The sequence below is a fragment of the Bacillus rossius genome, chromosome 1 (genome assembly GCF_032445375.1).
Source record: "Bacillus rossius redtenbacheri isolate Brsri chromosome 1, Brsri_v3, whole genome shotgun sequence".
Classification (NCBI taxonomy): Eukaryota; Metazoa; Arthropoda; class Insecta; order Phasmatodea; family Bacillidae; genus Bacillus; species Bacillus rossius.
The window spans coordinates 218,447,079-218,470,735 of record NC_086330.1 but is presented as its reverse complement, the minus strand read 5'-3'; the positions used below and the strand labels follow the sequence as shown (position 1 = coordinate 218,470,735).

Here is a 23,657-nt window from a genome sequence, read left to right as displayed (position 1 = left end):
GCTAGAGCACTGCTTCAGTCTTTGAAGGCGAGGTTCCCTTTGTTTGAAAGAAGTGAACCATATTACACTGCCATGCTAGTAGATCCACGATTCAAGCACGTTGTTGTACCCAAAGATGAAAAAATGATGGCAGTTGAGCATTTGAAGCGAAAAGTGGAACAAATTTCACCTTCACAAACAAACACACCAGGTAAGCTCAAGTGTTGAATTAAAATTTTTTTCAAGGCTTCAAATATTGATCAATATTAAATATATCATGAGTAACATGTATGTTTCAGGACACTAACTTCAATATTACCTACATTAACGTTAAAAAAAACATATTTGTCATACTTACATAATTTTTGAATGCCTACTATATTATTTTTTTAACAATGTGTACAGCTGTTTAAAGTTTGTATATCTACAAAGTGTGTATTTATTGAGGTTGTCAAAATGTTATATTTAAAGCAAAATATATTCTCTTTGATTCAGAAAAACCTGAAGCTCAAGAAAAGAAATCATCTCTCTGGAATGCGTTCGATGAACTGGCACAACAGGCTGAAAATAATGGCAACATGGAAGTGTCAGACTATCTTTCTTTGCCTACTATTCCAAGAGCGGATGACCCCTTAAAATGGTGGAAAGAGAAGGGCAGTAGTCTTTACACCCAATTGTGCAAAATTGCAATGCAGTTTTTCGGGATTCCTGCGACTGAGGCAGCCAGTGAACGTGTGTTCTCAGGAGCTGTGAACATTGTGAGCTGCAGGAGACAACTTCTTGCTACAGAACATGTGCAAGAACTTGTTTTTCTCCATGAAAATAAAAAAAAGGATGTAAAAATAGTGTGTTTAATAATTCAAGGTGTTTTCATCATAATTTGTTATTTTTATTGATGATTATTGTTATTATTAGTACAGGTTATTTTTATTTCTTCTTAGATGATTTCTTGTTGATGCTTATCATCACAATTAACATGTTAGCTACTAGACTTTTACCTACGTGAGTGAATATTTATAATTTAGTGTAGGCCTACATAACGTGTGGTGCATGTCAGTTGCGCACAGGTAACTAAATTGTCATTCTATATTATAAACAACAGCTTTGCCTTTATGTACAGAACAATATATTTTGAAAATGATATCTAGAATAAATATTGATTATTTAAAAATTTCTCATTCTCGTCTCGTTTCTTGCGAGAAAAATATTTTTTTCTCGAAAATTTCACGAGGCCTAAATCTCAATCTCGCACAACCCTAACTTATATATATTCCTATGTTAATTTTTTCCATTCATAACATTTGCACTAATAGTTGCTTCCGGCATATAACCTCGGAGGAACCATTAAAAGCAAGGTATTGTCGTTTGAAGAAAAACTTAAAATAATGTCAGAAGTTGATGCGAATCCTTTGATACCAAGAGTGAGTATGGCAAAAAAACTCGGAAGCCTCCGTCTACTTTGAATGGAATAATGATGAAGCAAGACCAACTTTTGGCTACTAATGTTTCGTCAAAGTGTAAAAAAATGAAAATTGGTAAATACGAAGAAGTAGAAAGTTTACTCTTGGCGTGGTTTAAAGAACAGAGGGCACTTGAATCGCTCATTTATGAAAGGGTATAAGTCAACTTTTTTGAAGAAATGTGTAGGGCTGTGCGAATCCTCCATTTTCAGTTCGATTCGATTCCGAGTCGAATCCCTATCAACTATTTGAAATTCGATTCCAATTATGAATCTTTTCTTTCATTTTTAAGTTTTATTATCAATAATTTGCATTAAGTTTATATATTCATATTACTGAAGGATAAATAGTTTCACAAACAAAAGAGTTGATAATATTATTTTATTACATACAATTTCCAGTTGGCAGTTGTAGAAATAATAATTAACTTGAATGTAAGAACTTCTTTAAATGCTATTTGTTACTTTCATATACAACATTCACAGATTTATATAGGCTACACTGCTACAGTTTACATACAAAATAAAACACTTTGACATAAGATTTATGGTAGGCTTTAATACATACATTGAAAAAAAATGATTTTACAAAAATAAGAATTACGTAGACCTACATGTTAAAGCTACTTATTCCTATCACAAAAAGCTAAAAATATAGGCCCAAGGCCTAATGCAAACATCCCTTTTCAATAAACAACTCAGGTGTGTCAAGTTCATTATCATTTTCTGTACCTACCTATATAAAAATGGATAAGTTTAGTAAACATAAAACACTGTAAATAAAAGCCTGTATTAGAGATGGTGTTTACAAATTATCATGTAAAAATGTCAACTTCTCCAAGAGTTCAGGCGCAAGACATTCCCTGCGAGAAGACACAATATTACCGGCTGTAGAAAACATTCGCTCACTTGGCACCGAAGTAGCGGGAATTGACAGCAATCTTTTGGCAACCACCAAAATGTATCTGAACCGGAATTGATTTGCTTTCCACCATGCAAATGGATCAGTGTGTCTGCTGATGACAGGCTCATTGATGTACCTTGAAATGTCATCAAGCACACTCTCACGTGGTAAGGGATCATTCACGGCCACTGACTGTGAAGCTGTATCAAATTTGTTCCACACTGAGAACTGAGAAGATGATGATGGCTGAAGTGTATTTTGTGCCCCTGTTGTTTGTTCCTTATGGATGCCTTCAAAACTTGTGTCAGACTCTATGTACAATTTTAGAGAATGTAGTCCTTTCTTCTTTTCATGGTCGTGTAACAAAATTGCTTTATACCTTGGATCTAAAATCATTGAAATAACATTCTTTTCGTAGTCTGTAGTCAGGAAATCGCACAAGCATTGCCTTAAGCATGTTACGTGCAAAGACAATGCCACTTCCTGCTTCAGCTCTTGAGATGAAAGTTTGTAAAAAATCTTTACTGCCATATATAATGGGGATAACCATAGAAATGGTGGTATACTTTTCCCCACACAAATAATTAGTAACTTTATAAATAGGTGCTAATACATCCACCCATAGGCGCACCAAGGAATTTTTTTCGGGGGGTGTTCTTCCAGATTTTTAAGAAAAACTGCATAAACACCAAAAATTAATTATTTCTTGAGTAAATAAATAGAAGAGTCACAAATTTGATTTTTTAACCTGGGCTATTGTTGATATGTAATTTGTACGTAATTTTTCTTTCAATTAACTTAAGTAAGATCACATTACAATATTAAAATACCTACAACCCCCCTCGCCCCAAAAAACAATATATGTATATATAAAATATAAAAATAATTAGTTAACTTAACGAATTTACGTACGCACTTTACAAACTTATTCCTAATAAGTTGACGGCATGACAATAGAATAATTGCTGTATAATTTGATTGTAAGGGTAATAGCAACTAAGGCCGGAATTACAATAGCCCGTCCATCCGTCAACTGTCTGTCAATTACGTGACCTGCACCCAATAAGATGGACTGAAAAATGTCATCCACTCGTCCGTCTAAAGCTTGGTAACTTTATACTTTTGACGGGTGAACGGATGAAACTATAACCTCCTAATGTCTTCTAGGTGTTTGCATATAAAATATTATATTAAAATTTATTAAAGTTTGTTTAATTGTTAAGCTGATTCCAAAATCATTTCTTAGCTTACGTTTAGACACATTTCGAAAGCTCTTTTTTGAAACAAAAATGGTCTAAGTCATGAAAGTATTATAATTACGTATGGTAACGCTGGAAATGTGAAAATACATACCGAAAAAAAAAAACACTCTTGAGTTTAATGAGTTTCAAGTACTTACTTTACATAATTGTTTAAGTAATATAATTACATATAATAATTTTTTTCCTCCAAATTGTTAAGTTTTCTCAACAGTTGTCAGCATTGACATGGATAAATATTATGACGAACGAGCGGAGTGTTGTAAATCGCCAGCTGACCTGCGTAGCGTAGTCAGATGCACACCGGCTTATGGTGGGAGAGGTTCTGGGTTCGAGTCCCGGGTAAGGCATGGGAGTAAAATCGAGACTTATTCAAAATGTACACTTGCGATAAAATATGATGAAAAAGAATAATGAATTTGATATTTCTGGCTAAACGGATACCGCTCAAGGCCAAAATCCAAGCAGTTGTGATCGCCTATTTCAATCTGACTAACCCAGTTATTGGCAGACCAACAAAGAAAGTAATTTGGTTAATACCAAATTTGAGAACCTCTAAAGAACATATATGATCTCTGAGTATATGTTTATGATTATTGGTGGTGAATCAATAATAATAAGTAACACTTTACGTTAAGGTGATCCACTGTGTTATTTATAAACACAAAATTATACTTACCATTAATCTTAATTTTTACTCCAATTCCAATAATAACTCAAACAGTTCACTGTTGTAATATGAATAGTTGTATTACTGGAAATGATATTGTTTTCACATTACAACATTATAATTGGAATTTTTACAAGAATAACTATATTCAGTAGAATGGTTTAAAAGATTAATATTGCACAACCTGTGTAATAGGACACCTCTTCAAATAAAAATTTAATATTTATATTGCAATATCATCTTGAAACTTGATATTACAAATATTGCTATATTCAAATGTAGTAAAGTTTTAACTTATTTTAGCTCAATCGGGACTCTTCGGTTAGTATCTCAGGTTATATGGGTGTAAGTAGGTGAATCAGACATAAGATTGATAAACTGCTGTCGGGTTATATACTGCTACTAATTATAAGCTTGTGGAGTTGGAAAGATGTAAAAATTTCTCGTAGTTCATAGTTACCTCAGAATATGCCGCAAGTTAAGGACAATACCACCTTAAGATATGGTATTTCAACTTTACCGTGAACTGCGCATCTCAGTGACTAAATTCGTACTGACGTAGTGATGTCCTAGTTCTCTATCTTCCTGATGATGACTCCACAGGAACAGCGGCCCTCGGTGTGTACAGCTGGATGTGGTACAGGTCCCGATGTGGACAGCGATTGTTAGTTGATGGGTCTCCAAACCGGCGATTCTTGATGACGACGAAGGGCAGTTGTTCACATTCTTGATAATGATGTAGTTATTTACTATCCTCGATGACGCATATGTAGTTCTTGACTACAGTAGAACCTCGATGATACGTTCCCGTTTCATACATTTTCCCGTGTCATACGCCGATTAATTTTGGTCCCGCCGAAAGTACTATATTTACAATGGTTTACTTTCCCGGAACATACACTTATAAAATCACGAATTTCCCGTTTTATACGTTTTTACAAAGCGGAAAAGTCCTAAAATTCACAAATATTTTGTTGTATTCCTCCTGAAAAAATACGTTTTAATGCTTTTATTTTGAAAAACCTTCATTGTTTACCTTTGCAAACATAAGAAAATAACTTTATCGCACCATAGATATGGATAGTATCAGGAAGACTGTGCACCTCGCTACTAGCATCTATGGCCAGCACCGAGCGAGACTAGTGGCGCAAACTAGCAATGATTATGAAAATGGTCAACGCGCTTTACCAAGGCACGGATCTCATATTTTGTGCAATCATTAATCTTTGAACTGAATACAGCAGTTTGTTATTGTTTTCTTACGATCGGATTGTTTTGTATTGTACGTTTCTCAAGTTAACATTTTATAGAAAATTGTTCTGTTGCATAAAGTTGTTTGTAAAATGAAACAAACAAGCAAAAATTTCTGATTTTCTTTTTACAATAGCCTAATTTTTTAAATTTCTAATTTAGGCTTGGTGACCTTTCCCCCCCTCCAAGAAAGGACTGCTTTACTTGGTTATGAACTGTATTTTACATTTCTGGTGGTTTTATTATATGTATATATAATGATGAATTCATATCTTTTATTAATATAATGCAATTATTTACACATTATGTATTTAAGTTTAATCAGACATTGTGCTGGTATGCTAGATTGAAAAAAAATATTATTGCCATTCCCTTTTCATACACTTTCCTGCATCATACACCATTTATGTGCCCTCCGTTGAAAAGTGTATGATAAGGGTTCTACTGTATCTTCGACGACGACTATGTAGTTCTGGTCTATCTTCGATGACGACTATGTAGTTCTTGAATACCTTCGACGACGACTATGTAGTTCTGGTCTATCTTCGATGACGACTATGTAGTTCTGGTCTATCTTCGATGACGACTATGTAGTTCTGGTCTATCTTCGATGACGACTATGTAGTTCTTGAATACCTTCGACGACGATTATGTAGTTCTGGTCTATCTTCGATGACGACTATGTAGTTCTTAAATACCTTCGACGACGATTATGTAGTTCTGGTCTATCTTCGATGACGACTATGTAGTTCTAGAATACCTTCAACGACGATTATGTAGTTCTGGACGAATATTGACAGCGATGAACTATGAGTTTTATATAAATTTTAGATTCGTACATTTCAAACTCTCCGTCAAGTTTGCTGCTTCTTTCATGCTCGCCGTTCGAATTCATCTTTCCTAATAAAAATTCTCCATCGACCTTGTAATTCAAAAGCAAGAATAGAGGAAGTAGGCAAATAAATATTTTTAAATCCAAAGATATCGTCGTTAAAAGTTACTAAGAAGTATAATGAAAAGAAAAAGAAGAAAGTTCCCCAAAACACAAGTTGTGGCAATACTTCACAAATAAATATATACAAATTTTGAAATTAAATAACATTATTAATTACTATAAACTACTGGTTGGTTAATACAGTGAAGTGAAGTGAAGTGAAGTTGTATATCGCTTGGCGGCTGACGGATGAAGGGATGACGGACCGATGCGACGGGCTGTTGTAATTCAGGCTTTACAATTAAAGTGTAGCAAAACAGAATTAAATCTTTATACATAAAAATCTCGTGTCACAATGTTTTTCTGGACTAATTTCCGAAACTACTGCATTGATTTTAAATGAAATTTCGCACAACTATTTGTAACTTTGTCCAACTTTATATATAGGCAACATTTTATTTCGATTAATGACAGCGTTTTCCGAAAATCAGCTCCCAAGGGTGGTTAAGCACTGGCAACAGTGGGTACTCCATCTCCATGACAACGGGATTTTGCATTGTTTATGCCTTCTGCGTCTTCATGACAACAGGCATAGCTTAGATCGATTTTTTTTTAAATTCGAGGCATATTTCTGTATAGATTTAATTATTATTTTATGTAAATTTATTTAAATTTAAAAATATATTTGTGCGAAATACCACTGATTGACTCATTACGATTGACTTGAAATCTTTCAACCGATTGAAACTTAGCATAGTTACTCATTTTGCGATGTATGTAGACGCTCACTAAGATATTTTCCAAAAATCAGCTCCCAAAGGGAGTTTTGGGGGTGTAAAATATCAAAATTTCAGTTTTTGGTAGAAAATCACCATGGCAACGGCTGTTGCTTTGTTGATGCTTCATTCGTCTCTATGGCAACAACTAATTCACTGTTAGTGCAGTTCTCATAAACGTTGAAATTTTACGGGGACTTTAAATATCAAAAATTGCCCCTTTTTTTTTCTTCAATTTTATATCCTACAGACTTGAACTTGACAGTAATGTTCCTCATGTTATGCAGGATGACGTTTTCCGAAAATCAACTCCCAAGGGTGGTTAAGCCCAGGCAACAGTATGACAGCGGGATTTTGCATTGTTTTGATTTTTTTTTCCATTCGAGGTGCGGCAGTGGCGTACCCACAAGGAGGGCCATGTATGTATAATGAGCGGCGCAAGTGTTCTGCCTGTAGACTACCGTAGCGAAGCACGGGTACACCAGTTGTACGTCGCGTGCTCGAGAATCGGGAAACCATCGGTGCTACTCGTTTTCTCTCCGGTACATTACAAAGCATTGCAATAAATTTTTGTCGAAATTAATTGCATTTTATTTCATTTATTATTACTGTAAATGGGATATTTAGTCTCATTTTTCCCCCATTAGTATAGCCGTGCGAAGCTGGGTCGGGCAGATAGTATATTATATATATATTAAATGATATTGTTCTATTACAATATTTGCTAAAAACACCTACACATTGAGTTGAGGCCATTAAGCTACTGACTCAAACACAACTTCACACCACGTTGCACTCAACGAGGTCCCTTTCATCTGAGACGAGAAATTTGCATTTCAGCTTTTCAATGTTTGTAACAGTCGTTTAAAATTACGCACCTTGCGATAATCAAACTTTTTTCTTCGTGTTATACGTACAGATGTACAGTATTTAAATGAAAGTACCTGAATTGACAAAACGGCCAAAAAAGTCCCATTCCCCCCCCCCCCCCCCACATTTTAATAGTTTTATAGAGTTTTGTATGAAATTAGGTCGGAATCACTACTGTTACTCAATGCCCAATTCTACTAACCAAATCTAAAACATAATCAAAGTAGAATTGAACTGATTATTCCATAGACCAATCACCGCGATCTGAGAATTTAGACTGACCTATCATGAAGCAACCACTGAAATTCAAATTTGTTTACGTTTACTTACCAATTAGGCTGCTTGGTGACGTTATATCTCTCGTTGCTCTGTGTTTAGAAATTGAGCTCGAATGACATAAGTGTTCATAATTTTCTTGCCTTATTTCGGGTTGGGGGGGGGGGGGGGGGGGGGGGGTTGAACCCCCCAAAACACCCTCCCTGGGTACGCCTATGCATCCACCACACCTGCAATCAATCTCCATTCAAGAGCATTTAAATTATCCATTGAGCATGAAGAAGCAAGCTCAGCTGCAATTACTATTTTCTGTTCCAAGAGACGTAAAAGCATTGCATATTCACTGTTCCAACGTGTTTCAACATCTTGAATGAGTTCATGTTGTAGTTTCCCCATTTGTTCTTGAAGTGTGTGCAACCGCTGAGTGGCTTGTGAGCTACGCTTGTAATGGTCCACAATGCTGCGTGCTTTCTTGCAACTGATTCCATGCCAGGAGTTTTCTTTTTTCAATCATTTACAGCTAATTGCAGGGTATGACCCAAACAATTGAATGGCACCCAAAAAGTTTTTGATAGTGCAAGTTTAATGTTCTTTGCATTATCAGATAAGACATACACATGTACACCTTGGGGAATTTTCCACTTGTTTGAAACGTCCAATAATGCATTGCAAATGGCAGCACCACTGTGTTCCCCAGAAAAAGGAATATTTCCCAATGTGTGATGTACAAGGACAAAGTCGCTAGTCAAGTAATGGCAAGTCAGTGACAAGTAGCTATCATTACTGCGAGATGTCCACATGTCTATAGTGTATGAAATGGAGCCAACACCGTTTTTAAAATCATGTTACATTTCTTCTGTGACCTTCTTAACTGTATCTTCATGCACTTGTGGAATTACAGTTCGTGAAAAGGTAGTGCGGTCAGGAATCATGTACTGTGGTTCTACTAAATTCATCATTTCAACGAAACATCTGTCATTACCATACTGAATGGCTGAAGATCATTTGCAATCATTCTGCCAATACTGCACGGGGTTGTCAACTGAATATTTATTACTTTTTGCAAACAATAATGGCAAAGTTTTTTGAGCCTTTTTTACTACATGTGTTGGTGTTTGCTTTTCCATCTGCATCTGCAAGAATTCTGAATATTGCTTTGTGTGTAACTTCAAATGATTGGCCATGCTTGATGTGCAACCTGTCGTTATTTTGAGGTCACGCCCACAGGGGTGCTGTCATAACTTAGAAACACACAACTTAAAAACACATAACTTAGAATTTTCTAAGTTATGACAGTTCTAAGTTATGACTTACTACATTATGATGTTCTAAGTTGTGTGGTTCTGCATTGTATGTTTCTAAGTTATATCAGTTCTAAGTTATGATAGTTCTAAGTTGTGACTTTCTACATTATGATGTTTCTAAGTTGTGTGGTTCTGCATTGCAGGTTTCTAAGTTACATGTTTCTAAGTTATGACAGTTCTAAGTTTCGTGTTTATAAGTTGTGATAGTTCTAAGATGTGACTTTCTACGTTACGATGTTTCTAGGTTGTGTGTTTCTGCGTTGCGTGTTTCTAAGTTAAGTGTTTCTAAGTTATGACAGTTATAAGTTGTGTGTTTCTAAGTTGATAGTTCTAAGTTGACTTTCTGCATTATGACATTTCTAAGTTGTGTGGTTCTGCATTGCATGTTTCTAAGTTATGACAGTTCTAAGTTGTGATAGTTCTAAGTTGAATTTCTACATTATGACATTTCTAAGTTGTGTGGTTCTGCGTTGCATGTTTCTAAGTTATGACAGTTCTAAGTTGTGTGTTTCTAAGTTGTGATAGTTCTAAGTTGTGACTTTCTGCATTATGATGTTTCTAAGTTGTGTGGTTTGCATTGCGTGTTTCTAAGATATGACAGTTCTAAGTTGTGTGTTTCTAAGTTGTGATAGTTCTAAGTTATGACGTTTCTAAGTTGTGTGGCAAACAAAGGGCCAAATGAAACATGCTCTTTTCTCCACAAATACATAAACGACAATGTGCCTCCATGTGTTAAAGAACTACACTTTTACAGTGATGCTTGCGGAGGGCAAATAAGAACAAATGCATGGTAAGATTCTTGTTATCACTTACTGACACCAACAGATTTGACATTACTATACATCGGTTTCCGATACGTGGTCATTCATATCTTGCTTGCGATCGCGACTTTGCACTGGTGAAACGTGTTCTTAAAAAGACAGATAGATATTATGTACCCATGGAAGTCTGCCAATTTATTACATCTGCAGGGGTTGCTGGAAAATCCACAGTCAACATGGTAACATTTGATGACGTGTTGGACTTCAAGAATTGGTGGCCCAGCCATTATAAAAAAACATGCTTGTCATTGGAAAGCCAGAGTACAGCAGTTCCGCAGAGCCAGAAGGAAGACTTTGCTGTATCAAAGTTTATCGAGTGGGTCCCACCAAACAGGTCTGTTTAAAATATAGAATGGCCAAGCGAAGAATGTGTCACAGCAATACCATCATTTTTTTTACAGCTATAAAATATAATAAACTAAATTTAAATATGATATCTAAAAAACAGGATAATCTGGGACGAGATAATTAAGAGTATACAGTACAACCCGGTTATAACATTCCCGTTTTTAACATTTTCCCGCCTATAACACCATAATTTCTAGTCCCGTCATTTCTCCATTTATCACAATGCTTTAATTTCCCGCCTGTAACAATATTAAAATTTCTACATTCCCGCCTTTAACGTTCAAATTTGCTTTGATAACTGCCACAATTTGCAGTATCCCTTCCTTCAAAGTCATAATTTAGAGCGAAACCATAGCTAGAAAATACAGCACGCATATACAAACATCAGATGTTTACATTTGAGTAGTTCACCATAGACGTGGTACACACGCACTCCACAACTTGCACCGGATCGACTATCAATATGGCGTCCTGTTCGCGCTTGTTAGCCTATGACTTGTTCCTTTATACGTATGATGCACATTTTGTGCACTGATACATGGTCGGAAACAGTGCTACTATAGTCTATGGTGCTGGTTTTTGTTTCAAAGGTTTAACACCTTGAGGTGGTTAACTGTTCTTTGGATATATTGACGGCTTTTGTTTGTGGTTAACCTTTATTTGGTTTTTAGTTACTTATTGTAGTCACGGTCGTATTTAATTAAAATACGCCGTATTGAAATTTTATTCAGGTTTTTGTACGGTTATGATGGCCGATAAATATAAGCGAAAATATATTCTGTAGCTGAAAAAATTCAGTTTATTAACCAAGTGGACAGGAACCCCAACAAAACGCGTGTTGTGATTGCAAAACAGTTGAATATTTCTGTTTCGACTCTGAACTGTATCGTACAAAACATTTTTTTTTCTTTAGCATATTATTAGGTATTATCTATAAATAAAATTAACCAATTTTCCACTCTATTGCTGTACTTAGTGTAATACTCCTGTATTTTGTGTTGTTTTACCTATACTTTTTAATTTAATCAATCCATGCGTAATTTTTACAAAGTGAAGATGATTTCCTGCTTATAACATTTTCCTGCTTATAACATTTTTTTATGTTGGTCCCTTGGAGAATGTTATAACAGGGTTGTACTGTACTTACTGTATTTGTAAAACTTTTTATTTTCTCGAGTGAAAAAGACTAAGTATTGTGTTATACCTTATACTTAATGGCAACACTAACTAGCTATTTTTATATCAGTTATAAATTTATTTTTCGTGAACAAACCTGGAAGTTTTCTTTAAATGACTTTTTCATGTTATTTGACAGATTTTCATGATGTCAAGTGTGTTACCTTTTCTAAGTGCTAATGTGTTATGGTATCTGTAGTGATAATTAAATGCTTTTGTTCCATTGATTGAAAACATATTTCATTTAACTCAAAGCAATAAATTTCAAGTATAAAATTTTGAATGCTTGGTAATTACTTGACAAAGGCACCCAATATTATATATTAAAAGCTATCGTATTTACCAACACTGTTGGATGGATTTCACCAGTCTCTTTGTTAATGTGAGCAACACAACACACTATTGAAATAGTAAATGAATAGTAATTTATGGGTACAACAAAAAGCAGATTTACAGAATTAGAAAAAGTAAAAAATAGCAAGTAATTTGTTTATTAAGTACAGAAACATTGTCACCTACTGTGGGAATTTGCCTGTGCAGAAAAGAGTTGTTTCAACCACGGGGCACATGTTTGTTGTCTCCCCATCACTACTGAAAAGAGACTCAACACAACAAGGGACTCGATAAGTGATGATTCACAGTTCAGTTGTGTCATTACAATGTTTTTTTATAGTAATTTAGCCAAAACTGAAGAAAAAAAAACTTGTGGCTTTTAGGTGAAACACCTTTAACATGGAAGACAACTGTGATTCCTTTAACGTGGATAGAACTTAAAATGAAAGTTAAAGTGGTGGGATGTTCTCAGAAGAGTGACAGAATGAGCTAGAATACGAACATACCATCTCCGCCCATGCGATGGCCATCGATGACAAGCCCACCGTCCAGGTTGAGACAGTAGTGGTGGGTGTCATGGACATAGCGGGATGCCATCCTGTCCTTGAACTCTTTCTCACTGACAACTTCGCCCACGTACTCAAGGATGAACTCCCCCATCTTGATAGGATACTTGGTGCGCACACCCCAGCCCTACACATAACACATATCACAATGCTTCACAGTCTAACACATCACACATTGCACATAATAATGCTTCACAGGTTAGCACATCACAACATTTTACAGCCTTAACCATTACAAAGCTTCACAGACTCACAAATATCAAAGTTTCAAAGTCTCACACTTCACAATGATCCAGTCTCACACTTCACAATGATCCAGTCTCACACATCACAATGCTTCAAAGTCTCACATTACAACAATTCAGTCTCACACATCACACTGCTTCACGACTAACACATTGCAACAATTTAAAGTCTGACACATTATAATGCTACAATCTCTCACATCTCAAGGCTTCACAGTCTCACACGTCACAATGCTTCACAGTTTCCTACATAATAACTAGAGCCAAGATTTTATGGTGTTATGAAAAAGGACTTTTCGTCATTAAGAATTGTGGATTTCGTCTTTATCGTCATAAAAAATTAAAACACATGTAATAACATGTACACACCTAGCAGAGCTGCCTTGATCAAATGCTTCAATAATTTGTGGTTAGAGACTTAAAATATGCACATTAAACAATACTATGTTGAGAGTACATAAAAAATTAACAACTAAAATATTCAGTATTCTTATGCAGGTAAGTACTGTTCCTGAGTTCAGGAGAGAGTCTATATTAATTAAAATAGAAACTACAGTTAAACTTTTGTTCTATAAATGCAATATAATTAAGCTCAGGAAAAAGCCACCATTGTCAGCAGTTCAGCATTCTCTGGTTTTAGAGATCTTCTTCTGTCACTTACAACTACAGAATACATAGAAAAAGATCTTTCTGAGTCCACATTCCTTGCAGGTATCCATATTAACTTTAAAGCAGCAGCTGCAAATTCAGGATAATCTGCTTTCATTTTACATAGTATGTCCACCATGTCTATGTAGTTCACATGCGGTTTCTTCTGCTCTTGGGAAACCAGGTTTTGGAGTGTTATGTAGCCTGTCGCTACAGAGGTCTTCTTCACCTTGCAAAGGAAAGGTAGGTTCCCAATATGTTTCTGGAATTCTTTTTCCTCCACACGAATGTTTCCTACATTTTGAGGATTCATTAAAGCGCTGATTCCCAGAAATAGTTGACGAGATGGATCAGTGTTCACCAGATCAATCAGTTTTATAAGACTGAGTTTAGCTGTGTTCTTGAACTGCTCTTTAAGGGCTGCAGAGTTGACAGTTTTCATTTCAGCCAAAATGTCTTCAACATTTTCAGGAAATATTCCCTTAGCCAAGACATCAAGAGTAGTTTGAAGTTTACTCAATTTTGTGCACAACTGATGAGCAGTAGGATACTTTGTTCCTTCAAGAAAATTAATTAGCTCTACAAAGGTGTTACAGTTTTGAGCCACAAATGTAAGAGTGGCCTCAAGACATTGTAACTCTTCCTTCTGGAGTCCCTTGATATATTTAACACCAGAGTTATCTTCGCTAAGTTGCTCAAAGAATTCCACAATGTCGTGCAGATGGAGTGCGAGGTATGATACAGATTCAAACCATGTGTTCCAACGCGTAACAACTGGCATGGGGAATAACTTGACCAGAGCCTTGTTTTCTCCATGTTTCTGGAGAAGAAATTGAAGGTATGCATGCCTCCTCTTTCTGGTGTTAAGAAAGGCCATCTTTACCTTACAAACGAAGAGGTTCAGTTCTTCCAAGTTGTTTTGCCAGATCTGCCCAACAATGTTTACTTTATGGGCCCAACATTGTATGTGGTACATGTGGTCACCAAATACACCTTCAAGGGTGCCAGCAGATTTTGTCATGTACCTGGCACTATCTGTAACATACGCAATTATGTTTTCTTCCTTGACTTCATATTTGGAGCATACATCAATCACTGCCCGAGAACAACAAACAGCATTTGCTGCATCAAGGACACAAGAAGCCCCTAAGATAACATCTTGTTCAGCACCTGGTTTCAGAATTTTAAACAAGATGTTGAAAACACAATTATTACTCTTGTCAGTGGTTTCATCTGCGAGTATGACCACATCTTGCCCCAAGAGCTGCTGCTTGATTTCCACTTCTTTTTTCTCTCTAAGTAGGGGAATGTACTTTTTCCTCATCCAATCCGCTGTTGGAAGATCACCAGCACCACTTACATGCTTCTGCATCCATGCAGTCAGCTTGCTGTTGTCAAGTTTCTCAAGAGGAATACCTGCAGCTACAAAGGCTTCAACAGTTTCGAGAACAAAATCTTCCTTTTGTTTTTTTGCGCATATTTGCGCCACTCCTGCTTCAGGGATTGAAAGCTGTCGTTTCAAAGTGCATGGGGATCGTTTAGCTTTTACATGTTTGTCGCTAATTATGTGCTTGTTTACCGTGTCCTTACGTTCATGCTCCAAACGGCAATTATAATATTTACAGAAAAGTATTTTTCCGTCACTGACATATAATCCCTCATTCTTAAACTCGTCAGCACGTGATGCCGCAGTAGCTTTATTTTTCGGCATGATTAAGAAATTTAGCTTTCATTTATGCACGTCATTTGTAAACAAAGCCCGGAGGTACCAAAAACTAGTATTTACTGAAGTTGTAGCGAAAAAATAAACCGCGGGAAGCCTACTTTTTACAGGCGAGAGAGCCATATACTCAAACCGAAGTAAAAGGTTAGGTTATGTCAGGTCAGTGAAATAAATGTTTTTATTTATTTTCCGGGAGGGTTGGGTAGGTAAGCGTTATTTAAAATATTTAATGACCGTAAAATAAATAAATCCTTGCAATATGGTGCTTTTTCATTAGCGATCGGAAAACTTATATTATGTTACGATTTTGGCTCTCTCGCCTGTGAAGTGTGAAATGAAAATGAAGGCTTCACTGTAAACTGCTTATTCAACAAGCACACAAAATTGCGTTACAGTGAAATTACATTAAACATCAAGTGATCATTAAATATCAATGTTCGCTTTTATTTTATTTTCATACGTATTTATTTAATGAATGCAGTTTTTGTTCACGTGTATTTTTCAAAGGATACAGCAAACAAGGCGCTGAGATTTTTCACGTTGTTGTGTTTGTTAACTTGTTAATTTTAGTTTACGATCGTCAGTTGTTAATATTGCGTGATCTCTAGTGGCTAGATGCGTTTAAAAACCCTAACCTAACTCCGATAACGATCTTTTTTTTGTTCGTGAAATCGTCAATTTTTGTGATATCTTGTAATTTTTTAAGATGAATAATTAACGCATTAAATAACCACCACACTGCAGTTGGATGACGACCATTTCTTCTACAAACAGATACGGAATTTTTGTCAATCAACCAATAGTCTGTAGTTAACGATTTAAATCAATATTGAGGTGTTTATTTGTGGTTAGTAAACATTTCGCATTTTTCGCGGTTTGGGATTAATTTCGCGTGAAAATTCGCGATTTCGCATAAAACCATATAATCTTGGCTCTAATAATAACACATCACTGTTTCAGACATCAAAATGCTCACAGTCTCACAACACAATGCTTTACAGGCTCACACATCACAATGCTTCACAGCCTCACACATCACAATGTTTCACAATCACACACATCTCAATGTCTCCAGTCTTACACATAACAAAGCTTCACAGTCTGACACATAACAATGCTTAACAGTCTCGCACAACACAATGCTACGAAGTTTCACACATCACAATAATTCAGTATCGCATAGCACAATGCTTCAAAGAAAAAAAAAATTTTATGTCTCATTTTTTCACGGATAGAGCAAGACTGCATAATATTTACAAAATAAAATAAATGTTTAAACGTAAACTATCAGTGCAAAACCATGGAAAGGTGGTTTGAATTTCATTTTTTAAAATTGTTGTTTGGACCCCTTTTGTGTTGCATATCAAAGAAAACGGTATTACCAAAGCTGCAAAGATACCTCTCCCATCTCTCTGATCTTAATTAGGAGAGCTGCAATTTAAATTTCATTTTTATTAACTTTAAATTTTCAAATTTTCTAAACCGGTTCATTTAAAAAGATGATTTTTATATTTTTCTTAGCCTCCAAAAACCATACTCAAGTGCCAAATTTTTTTTATATCTGAGATAGTAAGGTAAAAAATGAATTAAAATTGTGTCAAGCTGATACCAATTTTCAATCAATTAACTGGTCGATATTGTAGTCTTACAGATCACCGCGATCAGAATCATGCTCACTGATATTTCACACCGATCAGCTACCGTATTTACCTGCAGAAGGCCCCTGCGTAGGGGTCGCAGCTATAGTTTTAGGTATACAAATCTAATATTTTCACCATAAGGATCACCCTCCAATATGGGTTGCACGTTATCTTCAGTAGAACTCCATAGATACAAGTGCAGTCTTTGTGTACCACGTCTAAGCTTATTGGCACATAAGAAATACAGCATTGGTGTTGACCCTTGCCATATTCTCTTCCCCCTCCAAAATGCAAAGGAAAACCATACTTTTTTTTTTACCGTGTTTTCTTTCCCATCTATCGTGTTCCTTTCCCAAAGAGAGGAAGGGTTGCAAGAACTGTCAGTTGCTTCAGACTGGCACACTGTTACAGTCTAGGTTGGCCCAGCAATACAACCCAAATAAATAACAAGACAGACACTTTAAAACTTACTTTTGTAGGTAGTTACTTAAAGATTGTTTTTAAGTTACGTCTAAACCAAAGTGAGTTAAAGTTTTTTTATGAAAAATAAAAGCATTTTCAAAATTCCTTTGTTTATTACTTTCTAAAAAAAAACACTTAAACTTACACACAGTTCTCTTCATGAGTTCATGCGTTTCTGACAACGCAACCACACACGGCGACCATCGAGCGACAACTTCCTTGCACCACGCAGTTACCTTCATTTACAAAGTTAGAAACAAAGGGTGGCACCCTGTGGGCCAACTGACCAATCAGAACACAGTACTCAGTACCTGACCATATAGGGGAACTGAGCTTACAAATTTTATTCCACAAAAATCTGAAAGAGCACATCACACTACTGCATGGCTCGCCCTGATTGGCTGGCAAGGCAGCACCCAGTGAAAGTTCCAGTCGATTGCTGCGCAGTCCTGCGCCCACATGCTGGGTTTTTCCAACAACGCACTAACTTGAGGCATGTAAAATAACTTTCTGGCAACAGTGTCACACCTGTCTTCCTTTCTTTTCCAATCTTCTAGAATGTTCTAGAACATCAGTCTTAATGTCCATAGTGTGCTTTATAATTGTAGAAACGTAATTAATATACATATTAATTGGAACTGACTAAACAAATTTGAGTGAAAGAATAATAATAAAAAATATTACATTCAGATTTATGTAAAACCTAACCCAAATTAATAATATTTATTTTAGCAGAATCAAAATTCTTGAAAAGTCAATGCATAATAACAGAAACACGAGTATAAATTAATTAAGAAGAAAAAATACTACAGTCAAACCTCTATCTATCGTTTTTCAGGGGACCAACAAAAAAATTCAGTAGATGCAGACATTCAAAAGATGTGGACTTCACTCTTAGATTTTGAAAAAAATATTTCAACCTAAAAATTAGTGTCAGAAATATATCAGTTACTTGTCATTAAAGTTTAATCGGTTGAAAAAAAAATACAAATTGAAGCATTTTACTTAATTCAATTTACACTTGCAAAAAAAAAAAACATACGCACAATAAACCTACATGGAAATTGGTCTTTTTCAATTTCCTGAAGTCTGAAATATGTTTACTCATGTCATCAAATGTAGAGCTGTACTGAAGAAGCAGATTTTACCAATATTTAGTTGAATCGGCATTTCTGGAGACTTCCGATACTCTTGTTAATTTTCGGCCGATATTACAGAAAAACGAAACAGACTGCCATAACCTAAAAATCCACGACTACCATTTTCACTTTTCGTAGTAGTACTGCATTCTTTCAGATCGCATTATTTCTTAGCAACATGTGCAACCGTACATATCAAAATTTAACATCTTTTTTTTTTTCTTTCAATAATGTTCTTTAATTTTAATGTCATAAATAAATACATTACCATCACGGTAAATATACATCATCTCTGTTGTTACGGTAACTATAGTGCAAAAGTGGTAGCTATCGTGCTTCTTTAGTATTATGGTATCTACAAAGAATCTTTAGTTCTTTTTACGGTAATTATCGTAAGATAATAATTGGGTTTGTAATGTAGTTATGGTACATCATCCATATTTCTTCGTAAGTTGTTGTTCATTTGTCTTTTCTTCATGTTTACGTGCTCCATTACTTGGCTGCAGATTTAAGGTGATTTTTAATACTTCTGTATATAATCGTTACTGTTTTTATGACGGTTTCTGTCTAAGAAATGGTTATTTCTGCAAAATCTTTATGGTTAAACGATCATCTATTATAATTTATAGTGACGGTACCACATATTTTGTACGATCAATGCGGACAAAACGATAATTCGAACATCGGTAAAAGCGGACTTTTTTAACCTTAGTTGTATGAAAATTTTGCCGGGACCGTAGAAAGTATACGATAAACACGGACAATCGATACATGAGAGTTCGATAGATAGTGGTTTGACTGTATACCAATTAGTTAAAATATTATTAACATAGGGCAGAAGTTACGCTATGTCTCAATGCATGTTACTAAACTTGTTCAATGGAGCAAGGAGGGCTGGAGGAATATAAAAGACCAACTTCAGAACAGTTTTGTCAAGGAATGTTACAGATGAAAACGTTGAAATCTCATGCAAAAACAATAATGTTTGGGCAATGTTGCATCATAACAACCTGTTGAGATAGACGTGTAAAAATAGTGTAAAGACAGATGAACATTACAATGATTATATCCACACTACTACACGACCACACACACTCGCAAAATGCACACACACTAACTATGGCTGGTTCCCCTCCTACAGCCAGCCACGTCACTTACAGACACCGGCTTGAATGGCCTACCAGCAGGTTGCGGATCTAGCATAACGGCACAGATCAATGTATTTCATAAGAACTGCTGATATTTTTTAATTAAACAATTTCATGGTGGCCACTCACAGTCACCAAAAATATTCCCTGATTTTCCTGATTAAAAATTCAAAATTTCCCTGATATTTACAATTACAAAAAAAAAACATACTTTTGATGAAAAAATATAATATTATAGAAACAGATTACTAAAATTTTAGCACCCCGCAGTATTTTTTTTTATTATATACATACGGAATTTCATTAAATAACATAATACATTTTAAATATGTCACTTTACATTATACAATCCCTTTCAATGACCTGCAGTCTGTGTTTTGTTTTCTCTTCACAAATAACAAATAAAATTAATTAAATACACACTAGCATATCTTGTTACAAATTGCAGCAATTTCAAATACACACTACAGTTTTCATTTGTGATAATGATAAATGATAATGATAATGATAAAGCAAACAAGCAAATTGTCAATAAACCAAAATGTTTTCTCTGCAATACATGTATCACAGGAGCATCCTGTTGGAGAAATAAATTTACTTGATTGAAAACAGGAAGTGAACTGCTAAGAAAATAACTGTAAAGTTTCGTAAGTGGATCCTGCATTAGAGATTTTACATTTTCATACTGTGAAGTTGAAGGCTCTTTCTTTTCACGATCACTACAAAATAATAGCTTTAGTGCCTCCCACTGTTCCAGCACTCTGTCAACTGAATCTAGGAGAGAGAGCCAACGTGTGCTAACATATTTCAAGATTTTGTCTGACTTTGCCCCACATAACTCTTGATACACTTTCAGATTATTCTGGCATTTTGAACTTTTTTCCAAGTAATAGAAAATATTAACCAAAATGTCTCAATGCTAATTGTTAGCTGTGCACTGGCTTTTTTTTAGCAGCTAGACGAATGAGGTGACATGAGCAGCCTTGCACAACAATAGCGAAATGTTTTTCTTTAATAAATGCTACCACACCTTTGTTTGTGGCAATCATAGTATTGGCATTATCACATGCATACGCTAAACCATTTTTCCAAGAAATTCCAAAACGTTCAAATTCCTGATTCAGCACATAGAAAATACCATATCATGTGTTGTCTGTAATCTCAACAAGGGATAACAGTAAAGTGCTAATTTTACATTGTGTTTGATTTAAAAATGAAACAACTGTTGGATAAATCTTCACTGCATTACAATCAGTATTCCCATCGGTAGCTGAAGCAAATAATCCAATTACCAAAGATTCAACAATTTCATTTTTAGTTTCACCAGCCATATACTCCACTAAGGCAGATGTTTTTTTCTCACACAGCTATATTTCTGTGCAATTATTGAGTCCGGGAACATGGCTCTAAACAAATTACCCGAATGATCCGCTACTGCTATTGGTGAATTGTGTTCTACCAAAAAACTTGTAAACAATAACTCTGTGTTCGTTACTTTCGTTTCTTCAGATGTAGCGAAAAACGACGATATAGATTTATTGCTCGTCATGGCTTTAAAATGTTCTGCATGTTTCTTTGATTCAAAATTCCAATCTACAGTCATCCCTTCCACCATGTGCAATTGAAAAGTCACACGTGCATACATTACAAAACGTGTGGCATTCCGAAACATTTTAAAATGACAAGCATGGCCATTCTTTTGAATAGTTTGGTCAAAAGTTCTGAAGAATAACATTCTCTTTTTTTGCCCCAGATACAAATTGTTCTGTCATACGCTTCATTTCTACAACCGGTACTGAAGAACACAACACTATCGAACAACATAAAAAGGTTTCACGTCTGTAGACACGACAAAAACCCTTTGATGATATAAATGTCTTTCAAGAAAGTAATTAAAACAACACAGGTTAGACAAAGTACCGTACAAAAATTATCGTGATGTAAGTAGCTAACAAACGATATGTCTGAGAATATATACTAGTTGTATCGTACAACGGACGTATTACCATACCATTTCTATTACAAAACACAAGAATAAATCTACTTATTTCGACAGTACATGCGCACATTTATTAGTTCCGTTATCTGTGCAACCACGTGATATACAGTGAAACCTCTTTAATACAAACCTGAAGGGACCTAAAATTTTGCAGTTTGTATTAACGAGGTTTGTATTAACAGGTGCATATGCTCACATTAATAATAATCGACAAAATCAAGTATTGATTTTTTACTCGAAAATTAGTCAAATAGAGAATTAAAGAGGCTTGAAAAATTCATTGATTTTTTTCTGCACTTTTTTAGTTGCATAAGTGTCCTTTACTGCACTGCAAAGTTTGTCGAAGGAAGACAAGACATCAGTGTCTACATCACTAGCAGCCAGAACATTTTCCAAGACAATTAATGCTGAAGTGGACTTCACAATAAGAATTTTTAAAAAATATTTCAACCTCAAAATTAGTGTCAGAAATATATCAGTTCCTAGTCATTAAAGTTAAATCAGTTGAAAAATAAATAAAAATGGAAGTATTTTACTTAATTCAATTTACACTTGCAAAAAAAAAAACATACGCACAATAAATCTACATGGAAATTAAAGTCTTTTTCAATATCCTGAAGTCTGAAATATGTTTACTCATGTCATCAAATGTAGAGCTGTACTGAAGAAGCCGATTTTGTCAATATTAAGTTGAATCTGCATTTCTGCCGACTTCCGATACGCTTATTACTGAAAAACGAGAGAGACTGCCATAACCTAAAAATCCACGATTACCCTTTTCGCTTTTCGTAGTAGTACTGCATTTTTTCAGATCACATTATTTCTTCGCAACATGTGCCAAACGTACATATAAAAATTTAACATCCTATTTTTCAATAATGTTCTTTATTTTTAATATGTCATAAATAAATACATTACCATCACGGTAAATATACATCTCGGTTGTTACGGTAAATGTAGTTCAAATGTGGTAGCTATCGTGCTTCTGTAGTAATTATGGTATCAACAAAGAATCTTTAGTTCTTTTTATGGTAATTATCTTAGGATAACAATTGGGTTTGTACTGTAGTTATGGTACATCATCCAATTTCTTCGTAAGTTGTTGTTCATTTGTCTTTTCTTCAAATTTACGTGCTCTATTACTTGGCTGCAGATTTAAGTTGATTTTTACTACTGTATACTATCGTTACTGTTTTTATGACGGTTTCTATCTAAGAAATGGTTATTTCTGCAAAATCTTTATGGTTAAACGATCATCTATTATAATTTATAGTGACGGGACCACATATTTTGTACGATCAATGCGGACAAAACGATAATTCGAACATCGGTACAAGCGGACTTTTTAAACCTTAGTTGTATGGCAATTTTGCCGGGACCGTAGAAAGTATACGATAAACACGGACAATCAATACATGCGAGTTCAATAGATAGAGCTTTGACTGTAGACCATTTACCGTACAAATTATTTGCCGTTAACAGAATTATAGTGAAGCTGTGTGCACGTGATTAAAGTGTGCGATTCTTGTTCTAAAATTTCATTCAGTTTATCCGATAATAAAACAATAGTAAACTACGTGAGCGGACGTGAGGTTACTTCGTAATATATAATAACGAAAATTTCGTTTTAACCGTATTGATTGACATTAAATATGCTATCCCAGTCTGAAGGGGAATTAAAAGTGTTCGAATAAACGCGAACTTTGAAATAACCGGTATTTTATTAA

General features: G+C 35.1%; 1 protein-coding gene across 2 annotated transcripts in view; it reads right to left on the bottom strand.

Moving 5' to 3' along the window:
- LOC134527289 (uncharacterized) overlaps positions 1-23,657 on the bottom strand; it is a 488,639-nt gene that overhangs the window by 226,601 nt on the left and 238,381 nt on the right. For both annotated transcript variants that reach the window (XM_063359834.1, XM_063359833.1), the window contains one exon: positions 12,867-13,053. In XM_063359834.1, coding sequence (XP_063215904.1) covers positions 12,867-13,053 — 187 coding nt within the window. The remainder of the gene's footprint in view (positions 1-12,866; positions 13,054-23,657) is intronic.